Source organism: Mirounga leonina, unplaced genomic scaffold (genome assembly GCF_011800145.1).
Source record: "Mirounga leonina isolate KUSES-001 unplaced genomic scaffold, KU_Mleo_1.0 Mir_125, whole genome shotgun sequence".
Lineage (NCBI taxonomy): Eukaryota > Metazoa > Chordata > Mammalia > Carnivora > Phocidae > Mirounga > Mirounga leonina.
Genome location: NW_023270305.1, coordinates 31993032 through 32011919, shown reverse-complemented (window position 1 = coordinate 32011919; position 18888 = coordinate 31993032). Strand labels below are relative to the sequence as shown.

The 18888-nt window shown below is 49.5% G+C and overlaps 1 protein-coding gene across 3 annotated transcripts in view; it reads left to right on the top strand.

Annotated features, from left to right (window-relative positions):
• Positions 1-17028, top strand: part of GNLY (granulysin) — a 29345-nt gene extending 12317 nt beyond the window's left edge. The window contains exons 2-7 of one of the 3 annotated variants that reach the window (XM_035001154.1): positions 6603-6701; positions 7010-7103; positions 13971-14074; positions 14596-14679; positions 15793-15961; positions 16872-17028. In XM_035001154.1, the coding sequence (XP_034857045.1) occupies positions 14015-14074; positions 14596-14679; positions 15793-15961; positions 16872-16954 (396 nt within the window). In that variant the 5' untranslated portion in view covers positions 6603-6701; positions 7010-7103; positions 13971-14014 and the 3' untranslated portion in view covers positions 16955-17028. Of the gene's footprint in view, positions 1-6602; positions 6702-7009; positions 7104-13097; positions 14075-14595; positions 14680-15792; positions 15962-16871 lie in introns of those variants that run through there. The other 2 variants (XM_035001153.1, XM_035001155.1) reach the window with 2 other exon arrangements.
• Positions 17029-18888: the final 1860 nt, after the last annotated feature.

The following is an 18888-nucleotide window of genomic DNA, read 5'->3' as shown; positions in this document are numbered from 1 at the left end:
ATTCCTGAGCCTTTTCTGTTATACAGTTTCTAGTCAGATATTTTCCTGTGTGCGGCCCAAATCATCTTAACCCAAGGCAGAAAGAAGGGATGAAAGACCTAGGGAGGAAGCAGGGGAAGAGGGAAGTCAGTGGATTTTTTCCATTCTTTCTATGCAGATTAAATTCCATCTCCTCCAAGGAGGTCTCCCAGCATGCCCCCACTGGAGTCCATCTCCCCTCCTCCTGCCCCCACGGACCACCTCTCCTTTGTGACATCTCTCAGCGCTGGCAGACTTGCATGAACTTCGGCTTGGAGGCCACAGCGGGAGCCTCAGAATGACCCCTGCTGGGGTCTGCCTGCGTCCTGGGATGGTAGCCCTGGGATGAACAGAAGCAGGGGGTACTGGGGGCCTCTCCGGAGAACCCTCTCCCTGAGGGACAAGGGAATCGGCCGGCCAGACTTGTCCCTCTGACAAAGCCTCAGACACCTGAAGAGAGGTGGGGACCTGAGTCTCTCATGGCATTGGTCACTCCCCAGCCCAGCCCTGCCTCCTCGATGAAGGCCTGGGTTCTAGGAGAGAAGAGAGGAGAGACATGTCCCGCTAACAGCTTTGGGAGAGGCTAGGACGTAAGGTGGTTAGGTAGAGCATACGCCCAAGAAAAGCAGAAATAGGTACTTCCCGGAATATTGACACCAGGATGTGCCCTGCGATGCCCAGAAATGCTTGGGGAAGGAGGAGACAGTAGGAGATGGAGTTCTCACATGGCTGGAAGGGAGGGGCCCTACACGTTCCAGTTTTTACTCTGGCAATGACTCCATTTTAAAAAAATTTTATGTATTTATTTAGGAGGTGGGGAAGAGGGAGAGGGAGAGAATCCTCAAGCAGACTTCCTGCTGAGCACAGAGCCTGAGGCAAAGCTCAATTTCAAGAACCTTCAGATCATGCATGACCTAAGCAGAAACCAAGAGTTGATTGCTTAACAACTAAGCCACCCAGGCACCCCACATTGACTCCATTTTTAAGCTCACATTTAAGCCCACGTTCCCTGGAGATACGGTGAACAAACCTGCTAATACTCTGGCCCTCTGGGGGCTTCCCTCCTCCTGGGTGCTGTTTTGGGGGCAGATGTCTCTCTCCTTGACCTGTGGGCCCCAGGGTCAGTCATCCTGTTTAATTCCTGTCTGTGGCTCTCAGGCCACCCTGATGGGGCTCTGTCTGGGTGGGTGTGCAAACATATTTTCTGAATCGAGTAGTCCTGCTGGATTAATCCTGCTCAGGGTGGTGTAGCTCTCCCCAATCAGCCCTTTGTATTTTGTAAAAGTATCTGAGGGCAGAGGACGGAGTAAAATCAATGTGCAGGCTTTCTTAATGCTAGCAAGAGAAAGTTTGACTTCGGGGGACCATTTCTGTGATTTTTGTGTTCATCAATGAATTTCTGTTTCCAAAAATATGTGTATCAGGAATTTTTTTGTTACAAACAAGAGCGAAATTGATTCAAACGACTTCTTCCAGAAAGGAAAATCCAGACATAGATCAAGTAGTTGTAGGCAAAGCTTGGTCCATAGGCTCCCATCCTGTCACCAAGACCTGGCTTCTCTCTGTGCCTGTCCTCTGCTTTCTGCGGGGTCGTCCTGCCTCTCTCTCTCTCCCCTCATGGGGTGAAACGTGGTAGCCATTGCAGATGTCCCAGCTTTGCCCCGCGCTGTCAAGGCAGGAGGGGGGCTCCTCTGGGCAGCCCTACCGATGATCGATGATCAATGACTGGAGGGAGCCTTTCTTCCCTGAAGCCACAGCGCACATCTCACATCTCATTGGTCAAATCGGGGTGCGGACCCATCCCCGAGCCCAGGACTGTGCCAGGGCAGCAGGAGACACGGAAGGGGGAGCGGGGAACGGGAGGAAACAGGAGAACTGTGTGCTGCAGTCACTGTGGGATACCCGCCCGTGAGCAGTGGGCGAGCGAGAGGGGGAACCACCCCCCGGGACCCGAGTTTCAGAGAGGGCTCTGCTAACTTGGGAGTGGCTGCTTCTCAGCCTCCAGAGGAGAGTCCAGGCTGGCCCACCCCTTGATTTTGGCCTTGTGGCCCATGCAGGCTTCAGGCCACGGGAACTGTGAGGTCCTAAATGGGTGTTATTCCCAGCCAGTGAGTGTGGGGTCTGGTTTACAGCAAGGGAATGCTAATGAAATAGGGAGCCATTCTTTTCCTAAAAAGAGATCGTCCTGTGCCTGCTTTCTTTCCTTTTTTTTTTTTTTTTAAAGATTTCATTTATTTATTTGAGATAGAGAGCATGAGAGGGGGGAGGGTCAGAAGGAGAAGCAGACCCCCCGCTGAGCAGGGAGCCCGACGTGGGACTCGATCCCGGGACTCCAGGATCATGACCTGAGCTGAAGGCAGTCGCTTAACCAACTGAGCCACCCAGGCGCCCCTGTGCCTGCTTTCTTAACTGGATCCCTACTTGGTTCATCTTGAACATTTTTCAAGTTAGAGAACAGGGCTTTCCCTCTCTTCCCCACCTGCATAATGTTTCATTTTATGAACTCTACCGTAGTCTATGTACTCATTCCGCCAGGGATGGATTATTTTCAGGTGTTCAGGATTAGGGACAACGTCCCAAAGAATCCCCTTCACATGTGTGTTTGTGGGCTTGTTGGGGTGTCTTCAGCTAGGCTCAATCTAAGACTGGCCGGAAGACCAGCATATTTGCACTTTACTGAGCTTTGCCAATAGCTCTTCAAAGATGTCCTGTTGACCTTTGCTCCCATGGGGGAGGGGGTGCCTTTCTTCTCCCTGGAATTGTGAATCTTTCTTTCCGAACTGTAAAATGCACATAAGAAAGTTTCCCATCATGACCATTCTTAAGTGCACAGTTCAGGGCTGTTAAGTAAAATCACCTCGTTGTGCAGCCGTCATGAGCACCCACCTCAAGAACTTGTTGGTCTTGCAAAATAAAGTCTGTATTCATTAAAAATAAATACCTCCCTGGAAACCAATTTTTCCATATATGTTAGCTAAGTAGAATTTAAATAAAAACTTCTAATCAAAAAAAAAAAAAGAAAGAAAGAAAGAAAAAAGAAACCCAGATAACTCCCTATTCTCCCAGCCCCAGGCAACTATGATTCTCCGTGCCTCCTATGAGTGGAGTCACACAGTATTTGTTGTTTTGTGTCTGGCTGATTTCACTGAGCATCGTGTCCTCAAGGTTCATCCGTGCGCCAGGGTTTCCTCCTTCTCAAGGAATAATGGATAGCACATTTTTAAAATGGGATTGCAAATCTTTTAAATGTCCCTAAAATGGCACCTGTATGGTGTGGCTGCCATTGGTTTGGAGGGAACTTCTGTCCTTGGTTGGTGAGGTTCTTTTCTGCTTTTCTGGCCCAGCCTCCAGTTGCTCATGCCTAAGGAGAGAAGAGTCCTGAGAGGCCTCTCAGAGGTGTTTGGGTCTCCTTTGTGCAGGTAGGGGTGATTCAGGTGGAGTCCCAGGGGTGCCAGGATGGCTGTGCCTGGGACCTCTGCAAAGTCGTGGGGGGAAAATGTGGAGCTTGAGGCTGACATCTTGAGGAAGGCGGTGGGTCCGGGGAAGTAGCCCCTGAGGCAGCTGGAGGAGGAGAGTAGGCCCAGGGAGCCTTGCTGTTTGAACTGCCTCAGGACAGGGGAGGGTGATGGCCCCTTCAGCAGAGGGAGGAGAAGCTGATTCTGACTGGAAGCATTCCAGCTGCCATTTCTATGGGACAGGTGGCTTCCTTGGAAAGCTTGGGTAAAGGCACTGTAGCAGGGCAGTGGGTGAGGCAAGGGTCAGGTATCAGGGTACCCAGTGGCAAAAGCCAACATCTAAGTGAGGCCACAGGGGAAGCTGGAGTCATTTGGGTGATTTGGGGATACAGCTGGTGGGGCAGGGCAGGGCTCAGAGTGGGTATAAGAAGCCCATTTTAAAGGTCTCTGGATCCAAGGTCCCATCCACCCTAGAAGCCAGAGATGGAAGTTGCCAGTGACTTTGGGGCTTCTCCAAGGAAGGGACCCATGTAGTGATGAGTCTAGGATGGGAGATTATGAAAAGTTTGTGAAGTTATGAGCAGAAGGTGGACACAAGGGAGAAAAGGTGATGTAAAAGCATTAACTTCTGAGAAAAGAAGCCTAGGTGGAGCTGGGCCCCTCTTGTGGCCTGGGAACTTGAGAAACTGGTCTTGGGTGGTTCCAGTGAGGTTTGCTAACTCTATGAGAAGCTCCTAATCTCTTTTTGTGTCATACTCTGAGGTGTCACTCAAATGCTGTTGGCCATGTGGTCAGGAGTGTGACCTGACCTTTGATCAGGAACACTAATGAGAGGTTCGTGAGTCAGCCCTCCCCATCTGATCTGTCTAGTTGGCCAGAGTGGTGCATTCAGTAGCTTCTGTCCAAAACACAAAGCAGGTATGCCTGTCATTTCTCAACCACCAGTCAGGTTTCCAGGGTTAGCAGGCCGCCCATGTACCAGAATGAGCCCCTTGAGTCAGTTGATGCATAAGCTGTGTCTGTAACATGTAGTTTAGAAAGTATCCAGGGAAGTGCATCCAAAATGTGAGAGGAACTTATACAATGTGGAACTCTTTCCAGTTACCCATCCATCCATGCATCCAACCCATGTATCATTCAGATCTCCTTCCTTTACTTCTTCATTCCAGACCAACTTCATCCATCCATCCAACCACCCATCCACCATCCATCCATCCACCCATCCACCATCCACCCTTCCATCGATTCATCCATCCATCTCTCCATCAATTCATTTATCCAAAAAGACGCAAGGAAGTGATGGACGTGTTCACCATTTTAACTGCTACAATAGTTTCATAGGTGTAGACATATCAAAACAGATAAGGTGCACACTATAAATGCATGAAGGTGAGTGTACTTTATATCTCAATAAAGTTGGAAAAAAGGAATTAGTGTGTATCAGAAGGTCAAAACTGATACCAACTCAAAACATCCATCAACAGGAGAATGGATAAATTATGAATATTTCCACAATGGCATAGTGCCCAGCAAGAGAAAAGAACAAACACCTCCTGTGCACAACAACGTGCGTGAATCTCTCACACATTCATGCTAATCACAATAAGCCAGACACAACAGAATGCATAATGTATCATTCCATTTACATACATTTCAATACTAGAGGAAATGGGACTATGGTGTTTAAGAGCATGTGCTCAGATGATTACCAGAGAGACCAGCAAGGACATGAGTATCATTAAGGTCAGGGTAGTGTTACTTCAGGGGAAGGGAGGGGGAGGTAAGAGGGGACTTCTGGGGTGCTGGCCGGGTTCTTGGCCTGGGTGGTGGTTACACAGATGTTTCCTTCATAGGGACCAATGGAGCTGTCCATTTTGTTTTGTGCACTTTCCTGAATATGTTTTACATTTTGTAATTAAGAATGGAGCAATGCATATATACTGTGCTTGTATGGAAAGATAAAAAAGAAAGTTTCAACAGTAGTTTCCCCTGAGGAGAGAGACTATGGAATAGTGGGGAATTTGGGGGAGGGAGGACATGAGGGAACCATTATATTTGTTTTTCTTGTGCTTTTTGTAAGTAGAACAATTTAAAGAATTTCCTCATGCTATTCATAAATAGAAGTCAAAATTTTAAATCATAAATTCATTGATGATAGAGCAGAGAAGGGGCTCTCCAGCTGCAGGAGGTAAAGTGGGGATCCAAGGAGAGTAGAAGAAAGAACCAGAAGGATGGCTTGTGGATATTTGTGAGTATGTGTGTGTGGAGTGGGACACAGGAAGAGGAGGCAGAGGGGACTTCAGAGAGATGCAAAGCAAAGAGAGACTTGATTTACTATTGCTGGCTTTGAAGATGAAGGGGGTCATGAGCCAGGGAATGCCAGCAGCCTCTAGAAGCTGAGATTGACCCTCAGCTGGCAGCCAGTAAGCAAAGGGGAGCATCAGTCCTACAAGCACGTGACACCGAATGATGCCAACAACCTGAGTGACCTTGGAAGTAGAGTCTTCCCAGATAAGAGCCCAAGCAGCCACCACCTTGATTTGGCCTCGTGAGACCCAGAGCAGAGGAACAGGTGGAGCCCAGCCAGACTTTGGACCTACAGAACTGTCAGGCACTAAATGGGTGTTGTGTTAAGCCACTATGTTTATGGTCATTGCTACAGCAACAAGAGAAAATTAATATAGCCATGGACTGACATGGGCAATAGAAGTGATTCCTCACCCTATTACCTAAGGGGGTCCTCGGAGACAACACTTCATGGGTCAGGGGCTTCTGGGAACAAAATGGAGAGAAATTCCTAAAAGACACTTTTACATTATTGCATTATTGACCCAACTCCAGTTGGATATGGGGAGTGGTGGGAAAGACTGGCATTTGGCCTCCTCGTATAAGCTGAGTCACCTTGAACACTGATCTACTCTTCCAAGGTACAGCCACATCTTGCTGACCACAGCCCTGACAGTTGCAACCATCGGGTTAACAGAAAGAACGAATTGTGCATATGTGTATGTGTGTGTGTTCACCGGACTCCAAAGGTACCCCAGATACAGAGGCCACAGTGCAAGGACAGAGATTCTTGTCTTTGGTAGAGTGAATTAGACCCCCTGCCACTTCTCCTGGCTTTTACAGGAGGAAGACAGGGATCATGAAAGCTGTCTCAGTCAGTGCTCAGTGCAGAAAACAGGAAAAACCCAGGGAATTCAAGAGCAAGGGACTTCAAAGAAGGAAGTAAGTCCTCAAAAACTGTAAGTAGGACTGAAGGAGCTGGTTCTGATTGGGCCTCAAGGAATAGTCGGAGAGCAATAAGAACTTGCCCACATAGTTGTCTCTGAAACTCAGAGTTCAAGGACACACATCCAAAGCTGCCATGGGGGGATTGGAAAGCCCAGCTTAAGAAGTCTTTTGACCCTGGAATGGCTCCTGCTCCCAAATCTTACATTTCCAGGACCTTGCTTACCGGCCAAAACAGGGAGAAGGGGACAGAGAGATGGCCTTGGGGTCAGCCTCCCAACCCCACGGGGTTGCATCTATTGCAGAGCCTGATTTCTTCGAGACCCAAGTTGCAATGAATTCTGGGAAGTGTGAGTGCAACTTTTCAACCTTTCCAGCTAGGAGGAGGAAACACGAAGGGTGAGTGGGTCTAACCACATCAGCCACCTGAAGGTCTTGTTGTTTTGCTTTCTTCTCTTTCACTTATATTTTAGGTGGTGAGCTGCAGTTGAAAGTTCTCATTTTTTGTTTTTGTTTTTTTGATAAAAGTGCTTATTTAAGTTTGTATCTTTGAGTTCACAGTGAATATCTCATATTTACATAAAGCTTGCATAGAACAGTTTGTTGGGTAACACAAACATCAGTACGGCTAAATGTTAACTCATTTCACTGATGTGTTAATATCAAATTAACACTGGTAATATACAGGTTCCCAACCAGGTCTAAACACTTTTCCTGGAATTGTTTTGTTTGTAAAAGAAAACACTATTTAAATAAATAGTATTATAGCCCCAAAGGATACATTATGAAAAAGTATAAAATTTAGGGGCGGGGGATGGAAACTTTTAGTTCAGTTCATTTTTTATATGTCCCAAGTCATCATTCTTCCCCAATTTTAAAATGGATTCTTACTGTAGTTGTAAGTTTTGATCAGTGTTAAGGTTAAAACTAATTTGTCAAATCATTCACAAATTATTATTGATACAGACTTTTCAATTTGCTCAAGATCATGAACTGTAAGTGGAACAAAGCATTTCCAGTTGACAAATGGAACCTCAAATATTTTTTTAAAGATTTCATTTATTTTTATTTGACACAGAGACAGAGATAGTGAGAGAGAGAGCATAAGCAGGGGGAGCGGCAGGCAGAGGGAGAGGGAGAAGCAGGCTCCCCGCTGAGCAGGGAGCCCGATGCGGGGCTCGATCCCAGGATCCTGAGATCATGACCCTGAGCTGAAGGCAGACGCTTAACCGACTGAGCCACCCACACGCCCCGGAACCTCAAGTATTCTGATGTGTCTTAACACTGTTGCAATGAGGAAACTATTGATTAAGTAAACCAAGGATTGGTCTTCCCAAAATACACTGGAGTGTGCACGTTAAGTAAAAGGATGATTGCTGGAAGTAGTATAGATGGTGCTCAGGTAGCAAGAGAGCCGACAATCAGTTGGATGGAAGTATTTTCTAGAGCTCACATTATATATAATTGGATGGGATGAAAAGGGAAAATAGAGGATAGTCTCACTCATAGAGGAAGTTACCCCAACAGCCTGTATTAAGGTCCTAACTTCTGGCCAGAGGTTACAAAAGCCGGAAAGAGAATCATCACCATGGAAACTGGTGGCAGGAATCCTGAATGCTCTCATAGAAAGGAGGACGGGAAGAAGCAACATTCTGTGCCTCGGGCTTTGATCAGGAGCCGCGGCTCTCAAAGCATCAGCAAGGACTGAAATCCAAATTCAAATTACTGTAGAGAAAATAAATTTGACACCTAAGTGGGAACTTGGTGATTTTAGAACAGTCCAAGGGGGTAATGTGCCCCAGCCACCAGGACAGCTGGATGATGCAAACAGCTGTGAGTCTGGGAGATGATTGGAGTAAATACGCAGGTGTGGTGCTTAGTAAGCGCTGCCCGGAAGTCCCAAATCCCGGGGGTGGACACAGTGAGTGGTCGCTGAAAAGCAAAGTGGATGAATGCTCGAGACTTGTCAACACGTCCCATATCACTGTGATAGGCGTTTTTGTTCTCAGTCTGAGTGTGAGGATATTGTGTTTCCCCAGGTAGAGTCAAGAACAGCAGAGTTAACAGGGAGAGGCTGGTTCACGGGGCTGAACAGCACAGTTCTGGGAAGAAACCGCAGAGCTTGGGCAGGGAAGTTTGGGGCAGCCAGCTGGAACACCTCACGCTTGAACCCTGCGTCCCCCTCTCTTGCATCCTCTGCTTTCTGGGCTGGGTCTTTCTGGTGACCATCTTCTGACTTTTATGATCTCACTGCCTTTAATGATCGCACTTCTGGTTCCCTGCCTTGGTTTTGTTAGAGCCACCTGCCCCATGAGTAAGCTCCAATCCTGGGCCCCCGTGTGGGCGGGAGCCTTGGAAGGCAGGTCTGTTCTGTGGCCTCCCCTGGGAGACGCCGGGGGCAGGTCCTGGGGTCACCTCCCCAGGCCACGCTGCTTGAGCTTGGTCTCAGAATAAATGGAACTGTTGAATCACTCCACTGTACACCTGAAAGTAAAATAACACTTTATGTTAACTACACTGGAATTACAATTTCCTTTTCCACACATCCTCACCAACACTTGTTATTTCTTGTCTTTTTGATTCTAGCCATTCTGACAGGTGTGAGGTGATAGCTCATTGTAGTTTTGACTTGCATTTTTCTGATGAGTGCTGTTGAGCATCTTTTCATGTGTCTGTTGGCCATCTGTATGTCTTCTTTGGAGAAATGTCTATTCAGGATTTCTGCCCATTTAAAAAAAGATTTTCATTTATTTATTTGACACAGAGAGAGAGAGAGAGATAGAGAGAGAGTAAGAGAGAGAGCACAAGCAGGGGGAGGGACAGAGGGAGAAGAAGCAGCAGACTCCCTACTGAGTAGGTAGCCTGATGTGGGACTCGATCCCAGGACCCTGGTATCACGACCTGAGCTGAGGGCAGACGCTTAACCAACTGAGCCCCCCCGGCACCCCTTCTGCCCATTTTTAAATTGGATTATTATTATTATTATTATTTTGGGTGTTGAGTTGTATAACTTCTTTGTATATTTCGGATATTAACTCAATGTCAGATATATCATTTGCAAATAACTTCTTAAGTATAAGTACCGTTCTTAAGTATAATTTTAAAATAAAGTAATGTCAAAGGACAATCTGAAAAGGAAAGCCGTAGTGATCGAATAATATGTTGTTAATAGAACACAAGCTATTCAGGTCAATGAGACAGAATACATAGCACAGAATTTGATCTTATTACATATAACTTAAGATATGATGAAAGAATCCTTTCAAATCTGCAGGACAGAGGGGAAAATATTACCCAGTGAACAGTTTTAGATGAACTGAATAGCATTTTGAAAAGAATAAATTTTGATCCCCCTTTAATTTTTAAAATATGTCCAGAAGATGAAAGTGTCACCTTAAAAAATAGGTAACTGCAAAAATTAGAAAAAAATTATTATTTTTTTTCACGGAAAAGGGGGTAATGATAACTTTCTAAACTGAAGACAGATTTCATGAAGAAAGATACACATTTGACTCTAGAAATTCAAAATTTTCTAAACATAAGAAAAACTTACCATAGTTTAAAGGTCAACCAAGAAGTGACAAAATATTTATTCCATAAGGAATTTCTACATATTGAAAAAAACAGTAGAGTCTGATAGATATTGGATAAAGGAAACAAAAAGACAATTCCCCCAAATGAATTTAATAGTAAACAAACATATGGGAAAATATTAAATTTAATTTGCAGTTATAAGTGAAAATTAAAGATAGTTGCTATTTTCTCTCGTTACATTTGAAAATAAAGACTCTGATAATATTTAATGCTGGTGAGAGCACAGGGAACTGGTATTGGTGGGGGTGTGAACTGATACCATCCATTTGGAAAGTATTTGATCATGTTCATTAAGAGCCATGAAATTGTTTGTAACTGGAGGATTTGTTAGATAATTTTATTGGGTATGGCTTCCATAGAGGGAAATGCATAAGTCATTAACTGTAGAGTTGGAAGAGATTTGCTAGATGCACACCCCCAGGCAATTCCCAGCGCATCGAGATATAAACATTGTCATCACCTGGGAATGCGCCCCCCCTTCCCCAGGATGCCCGCCCCCTCCTCTAGCCTCCTCCCCTTGTTCTGCTTGTTGATGCCACGGATGATTTTTGCCTGTTCTAGAACTTCATACACATGGTGTCATACAGAATGTAGTTTTGTCTGGCTTCTTCTTCCTCAGTGCTTAAGAAGCTGTTTTAAAAGTCTTTTATGGCATATAATTATACACATATACTTATTTATAAATATTTACATTTAAAAGTGTAAGTGGATATTCTTATAATATCCAGGCTTATTATATCTGTTTGATGAGCTAATAAGTACTTTCATTTCATTTTCTCTTACTTATCTAAGTTGTCTTTCAATAAGAAATAAAAATGAGAGACAGAAAGTACTTAAAATGCTGAAATGCCATGCTCCTCAGTCTGGCATCGGTGGTGTCCACAATGGGCAGGAATAAAGACGTGTGTGTGTGTGTGTGTGTGTGTGTGGTCAATGTGTGTGAGTGTGTGGTCTGACACTTAGTGTGAGTCACTGTGAGTGTGTAAAGCACGTGATGTGAGTGAGCGTGTGGGTGTGTCTGCCCTGCTGGAGTTGGAGAGAAGAGCCAGAAGGATTCAGGGCTCCCCAGGTTTTCAACTCAGTCTGATCCGTCCCGGGGTGCAGCAAACCTGCTTGGCCCGCTCTCCACTCTGCCCACCTTGGAGCAGGAAAGGAAGTGAGAGTGAGGAGGACCTCAGTCTGACGGTGTGGGGAAGGGCCTGGCTGTCTGTCCTTCTGCTTCTTAGTCTCCATGACAGCTACCCCTCAGGCTGTGTTGGCTACTGAGCCAACAGTCCTCCTGCTCACACAGCCTGAGACGGTGACCAGGTCAGCTAGTGTCTCCGAAGCCCTCTCAGAGCTCCTGGGCCAAAAGGCTTTGTGGCCAATGATGTTCCGGAAGGCTGAGAAATTGGGGATACACCAGAGATGCTGGCATGTCAAGGGTGCTGAGAAGTCCCGTGGAGAGGAGGCCTGTGGCACCTTCCTAGCAGGGCATTTCCTCCTGAGGACAGGAACCCCCTCCCAGTCCCCTCCACAGCACCTGCTACCTTCCCACAGTAGCAGCGCTCACCGAAGCCAGCGTGGGGGTGCTGACCCAGGACGCCAGCCTACCTCGGCCAGCACAGCGCAGGCTGGAAGCTTCCTCAGACACAAAGACAGGCCACATGGGAGCCCTATGAGCAGGCGACACTACGCCCATTTCACAGATAAGGGAACCGAGGCTCCAAGAGATGGGGAACCTTGCTCAGGTGCCCCCAGCTTGTCAGAGGCCTGCTTGCCTAGGACCCCACCCTCTTTCCTTCTCAGCAGAGGCTGAGTGGAGAGCAGGGCTATGCATGGGCTCAGGAAAGAGAATAATTTAGAGAAAAAGGCCGGGCTGACCCTTGGCCCTCAGCCCATGATGGGATTCTAGGCCGTGGGAGGGGGTAGAGTTTTAGAGCCAACACTGAGGGGGGATGGAGGCCTGGGAGGTGCTGAGGGGACCATGCCAGCTGGTCCTGGCTGGGTGGCTCTGCCATCTCAGCAGCTGGGGGTGAAAGACCCCAAAGGAGGTGGGAGGCGAGTTCTAGGCCCCGCAGTGCGGCCAGCAGCCCACGGGGCTGAGGTCAGGCCCCCTGCTCTCTGCACCCAGTCTCCTCCTCTGAGTGTGAAGGGGGAGGGTGAAGGGTGCCAGACAAAAGATGGGATGCGCAGGGTAATGTGAGTGTCAGGTAAACAGTGCACGCAGTTTAGTATGAGTATATTCCATGCAGTGTTTGGGACCTACTTACACGAAACAATTCTTCATGATTTATCTGACCCTGGATGCTAACTGGGCAGCCTGTATGTCTATTACAGACGAGGGCCAGTGACCTTCATGCACAGATGAGGAGTCAGAGCCCCGGGGAGCTGGGACTAGATCCCTGGCCAGGGCTCCCTTCCTTCCCACGGGCTATCTCTCCCTGTGGACCAGGTCACTGACAGGCTGGGCTGAACCTGGCTCTGAAGGAAAAGCCCGCCTCCATGGTGATGGCCAGAAGGCTGGTGAGGTGCTGGGGACCCAGGGAGTTGGCAGTGCTCATGCTTGGGGTTCACCACCCCGAGGTAGCAGGGCTGGAAGGAGCCATCAGCTTCCACGCTGAGCCACCTGGCTCGAAATCTGGTGGAATCTGGTAGTGCTCCGTGGGCTGCAATGGCTGGGGGGCGGAGCAGGGATCCGGGAGATGGCTGGTGGAGGGACCCCAGCTTAGCCACCTGGGAGAGGGGGGAGAGAAGGGGGAGGGGGTGGGATGCTCTATGGCCAAGGGCCCTACCTGAGCCCTGAGGCGCAGGGATTGCTCTTCCATTAGCAAATCCCAGGCAGGGTGGGGGCATCATGGTGGCTCCTGCCCTCCAGTTACTCCCCATCACTCAGCTCAGGAAGTTCTAGCAATGTGTGGGGGGAGGTGGAAGACAGTGTTGAACCTCAGAGGAACCCCTCCTCCCGTACTTCTCCACAAACTGGTGTTGGGGTTTGCGGTAAACCCAGTGACCTGGGGAGGTGGCCTACACGAGGAGCAGGACCCAGCAAGGTCACGATGTGAGGGGGCCAGCCTGCATAAAGGGGGTGTGGAAGGTGTCTCAGCAGCTGCCCCACCATGACGGCCTGGGCCCTCCTGCTCCTCGCCTCGGTGCTCCTGGCCACCCCAGGTAAGGACATTCCCCATGGAGATCCTGGCAACTCCTCCTTAGCTGAGTGAGGGTAGGGACAGTTCTGGAGAGTGGGCTGGACTGGACCACCTGACTGGAATTCTCTGGGGAAGGCAAGAGAAAAAGGAAAAAGAAAGACCTCAGAGAGGAGACGAGGGAAGGTTCCTTTTAGGTCTAATCTGTGTTGTGTGTGTGTGTGTGTGTGTGTATTTTTGGGAGAGGGAGAGAGAGAATAGAGACACACAGAAACAGAGACAGAAAAGGGGTTCATGGATGATGGTGGGGGGAGGTATAATCTTTTTCCTCCTGTTTTCCAGAAAGAACTAGAGAGCATGTCTTTGGCACAGAGACTGGGTCAGAGCAGTGCCAGGGCAGAGTGTGAGGACGGGCTTTCTGGACTCCTCACAAAGCCCTACCCCTGTCCTGGGCTCTGGCCACCTCCTGGGCTCCCCACCAGCCAGGAGATCTGACTTACCCTCTCCTTCCACCTGTGGAGGGATGCTGATGTTGTTTCTTCCCCAGGGCTGACCTTTTCTGGTCTGTCCCCTGAGGACCATGACCTGTCCATGGCTGACATGTATGAGGAGGAGCAGTTCTTCGAGATCCTGGCCAAGGAGGCCTCCAAGGTTGGCAGCTCGCTCCCTGCTCACCTCCCACAGCACCCCCCACCGCCCCTGTCGCCTCTCCACCTGGGTCTCCTCCCTGGGAGCACCAGGCAGGGCAGCTCTTCTATGCTGGTGGGAGACGAGGTGCTGGGGACCCAGGGAGCAGGAGGAGCCCAGGCCGTCATGGTGGGGCATGAAGATGCTGATTTTGTGCACACCCCTGCCTGGGTGGGGGCCATGTTGGTCTGGCTGGGCTCTCCCCAGCAGGGTCCTCCAGGGTCTGACCAGACAACAGAAGAGGGGCAGGTGCTGAGCTGGGTAAGGGGCCGTGGGTGTGGCGCAGGGTCTGGGGTATGTCAGCCCCAGCAAGACTAGCAGGAGGGTGGCAGGGGCCAGCCAGCCTGCTTCAGGCCCTAAAGGACAGAAAGATCATAGATGATCCTGCTGGCTTAGGAGGCATGCAAGAGCCTCTTCCTGGGGTCCTGCCAAGGGCTGTTGGGGGTGTCTGAGAGATCACCTCAGGGGGCATCATTTTCTGACAGGGGGACCAGATGATCTTCACCTGTAAGCCTTGCAAGTTTATAATCAAGACGCTGAGAAAAATCCTGGGACACAATATCACGCAGGTGAGGCCTTATGGTTTGGGGAGCCATCTGCAGGGTGGTCAAGGGCATGAGTGGGGATTCAGAGGGTGGGGGCAGCACTGAGGGAGGGGCTGATCCCTGGTTGGGCCAGAGCTTCTCAGCAGGGGATCTGTGGGTCCCCCTCCCGTGCCTGGGGACTGACTTCAGAGAATCCCCTAAAATGGTGAAGCTCTGGGCACGTGAATGTGGGAAGAGGAATGTGTCTGGTTTCCCTTCCACTGTTAAAGGAAACTCATCCCCAGAGAAGATAGAAAGCTTTCCCCTGTGGCCCGACTGCGTGTGTCCTCGGCAGAGCTTTGTGAGGCGGGTTCCAGGGGGCCCTGGGTCAGGACTGATCAACCCCAGATCTGCCACTTCCTAGCTGCATGGCTGGGCCCAGTCCTCATGCTTTCTGAGCCTCAGTTTCCTCCCTGAAGAATGAGATGGATAATAATCCCGATCTTGCAAGTTGCCTAAGCCTTTTAAAGGAGCTGCGGGTGTGGGATGTGCTTAGCTCCCTGTCAGGCCCTGAGCGAGTGCTGAACAAGGGGATGTGTTACTACCGAGAAGACTTTTTCGCCCTCCCTCCCCTCCTTTGTTCCCTGATCCTGCTCAGCCCACCCTCAGCCCTGGGTGCTCAGCTGGTCCTTCTCCATTGGGATGGTAGTAGATGATACTTCAACATCAAGCATGCCAAGGCTCCACGCTCTCTGCTACCCTAACCTTCCTGACACAGCCCTGAGCATGAGCCCCGCCAGGCCTGGGACCCAGGAAGCTTGGCAGGCAGAACCTTCAATGTGCGTCTAGCAGCCAAGGGCCCTGTTTTCCACACGGAAGGCAGGGGGCTGCGGTGATGATGTGCAGGGCACTGAGACACGACAGGGCCAACTCTTTCTCTCAACAGCTCCTCGTGACCAGGCTTGGGCTGGAGCCTGGGCATGAGGGTCAATGCCGGTCTCTCCAGCTCCTGCTTCCGTGGCCACCTGGCACCAGGTGCTACCCCCGGCGTGCCCGCGGTCGGAGGTGCCCAGAGCCTCGAGCTGCCGGGGTCTGCGGGGGGCTGACCTGGGCAGAGCTCACCTGACTCCTATGTCTTTCTGTGGTGCTTTACTGCAGGAAGCCATCAAGCAGGTTCTGTCCAGGGTGTGCCGGAAGACACTTATGCCCAAGACGTTATGTAATGAAATAGTCACTAAATATCTTCGTGCCATCACCCAGGGTCTCCTGAATGACAAATCCCCCCATGAAATCTGTGTGAAAATCAAGTTGTGCAGACCAGAAATAGGTGAGTGCAGAGGGGGCAGCAGGGACTCCTTGGTGGAGGGCCCAGGTCACGTCCCCGCGCATGCTGCTTTTCTCGCGGGCCATCCTGGGGTGACAGCAGGTCTCTGTCCGTGGTCGGCTGGGTACTTGAACAAGTAGCTTCACCTCTGGGAGCCTGAGTTTGCTTACCTGTGAATGGATAATAATCCCTATTTCTTCTTCTCTTTTTTTTTTAGGAATCATTTGTCTTTTTTAAAATCTAAATTCAATTAATTAACATATAATGTATACTTTTTTTCAGGGGTACCGGTCTGTGATTCATCAGTCTTATATAATACCCAGTGCTCATAACAATCCCTATTTCCTATTTCAAATAAGGATTGAATGGGATGATTATGCGTAAGGAGGTTGACACCAGGGAAGTGGTCTCAGACCAGGATACTCATAGACCTCGGAGCCCTGAGTGATCTCCCTTCCCCAGCCCAGCATGGGCTCTGGGGCCCGGGGGCCAGGCACCATCTTTGCCCAGGACATTTGGGGCCTGAGAGCTGGGCTCAGGAACCCCCTGGCAGGAGGGCTCTGCCATCTCTTCCTCCAGGGCTGCGCAGGACGTGCCCACAGTCAGGCCAGGGCTGCAGGCCATGGGGCAGGGAAGGGCTCCCTGAGTTGCTCTGGCAGCTCGTCTAGCCTTGGCTGAGGCTTTGGGACTCGATGCTGGCCAATCTGACTCACCCCGTACAGTGAGCTCCCCACCATTTCCTGTCACGGAGCCTGTGGTTTTCATCTCCAAAGCCCCACAACCCGCTCAGGCTCCTGACTGGGTTCCAGGATGTAACTCTGGGCGTGTTCAGTCGGGGCAGGTGGCTCTGAGTCCCCATGTCCCCCGGAGACCCCACACACCTGCCCACAGCAGACTCTTCTCTCCACTCCAGGTCTCGGGGCCTCCGGGGCCTTACCCCACCCTGGGAAGAAGCACAGACTCTTCAGCAACCATCGCCAGTTCCCGCCTTCCTAAATCCAGCGCAGACCCTCCAGTTTCCCTCAGGGAACCCTTTGCAGCGCCTTCCCCTGGCGGAGAATAAAATGTCATGCAAGCTTGTAGGCACAGCCTCTGTTCCTTTGGTGGATTTGAGGGGAGGGCCTCGGAGGCATGCTGGGGGGACTCACGCACTCATTCAGGAAATGTTTATTGTTTTTGTCCCGCTCTGTTCTAGAGGCTAGGGATTTCGTGGTGAACCAGACAACGTTAGCAGCTCTTACACAGATGGTCATGAAATACTTACGAAGCACTCGCTAGAGACACACACTCCTCTAAGAGCCTGGGGTACACAGTGAATATACCCCCAGAAGCTCTCACACCCGCGGAGGGGGGAGCAGCAGGGTTGTAGTCAGGAGAGCCTTTGGTCATCAGGAACAAAAACCCATCTTTTGTTTCTCTCTGCAGGGAGCCCTTCTTTTTTCTGTTTTGGGGGAATGTATTACTTAGGGTTCTTTTGGTTGTGAGCAACAGGAATATTACCTTATCTGGTTTAAATTAAAAAAGGCAATTTATTGGCTGAAAAAATTAAGCAGTCCATAGATAGCACTAGGCATAGAATGATCCTGCAATTTGTGGGGTCACCAGAGCTCCAGTCCCGTAGCTCAGTCTTTCTCCTAGTTGCTCCCACCGCCGTATATGGAGGTTGACCCCAGGCTAGCCTCCTTCCGGGCAGCAGCAATGAGCACGTCAGGTCCACCCTTTCCATTTTGTACCACGTGATCAAGAGGGAACGAGAGTTCTTTGGTAGCCTCTCTCCGGTGGATCCTTTGGAAGAGGGTGGAAGCTTCGTGCCTAGAAGTCCGCTCAGACATCTCCTGTGTTCTCGTTAGCCCAAAAAGAGCAGGCGCCATCTGGAACCAAGCAGTATGTTCCAGGGGCATGGGCTACACTGATTAGCATGAGCCAAGCCAGGCATAGCCCTCCAGTTGAGAAGGGTTTAAAGTTCCCAATGACTTGGGTGAGAATGGATATGAATACCTGGGTGGAGATCGTTCTGGGAGAGAGAAGGGCACGCCGGTCATCACAAGGAACACTGGTTCACTGGTCCAGGCTCAATTATAAAAGCAATTCAAGGACTCCCAGTGGTGAAATCTGGAGCCATTTGAGTTTCAAAATCGATAAAGACAACATCAGATTATAACCCATTGAGTAAATTAGAATCTGTGAATTCATAGAGATATTAATAATAAAAAATAATTTTCAAGCAAAGGAAAGCTTTACCTTACTGTAGATGCCAACTAATACAAGTAGACACAGCTGCAAAATATTTTCCCACAGAATATGTACTCACTTGATATGTGTGAATTCAGCAGGTATGGACAGTAAAGAACTGGAGAGAAGTGGGGCCGAGCTGGAGGCCATGTGAAGTTAGAGGTGGGTGTGTGTTTCAGGTATGTACATGCGCATGAGAGTGGTCCCAGCAGAGGAGAGAGGCTGATGGTGCAGGACAGAACCGAGGAACAGCCTCAGGGGAGGCCTTGAGAAGGGAGAGGATGGGTCTGGGGCACAATGCAGGGACTTCTAAAGGTGGGAGCATAAGAAGGTGGCCTCAGCCTAGGGGTAGAAGCCAACAAAGGACAGAGGCCAAGCCGGCTCTGGTCACCTGTCAGGAGGGGGCCTGAGTGCCCTGATGTCATAACACAGACTTTGGGGGGCACCTGCTCTCTTTCACAGGCAGTTCTCTTTTCTGTTTTTTCTTTCCCTTCTAATGGATCATTCTTTCTTATTCATTTGTATCTTGCAATTTTGGGGGGGAAATATTTTAGATAATATTGTGGCAAATCTGGCTATCGGTCACCGCACCCCCACCTTGCCATTGCTATTGGCCAGTTTACTTGTTTAGTGCCTGCAGAGTTAATTTGAGTGGCAGCCCATCACTGCCTCTCAGGGGAGGCCTCTGATGGTGGCTG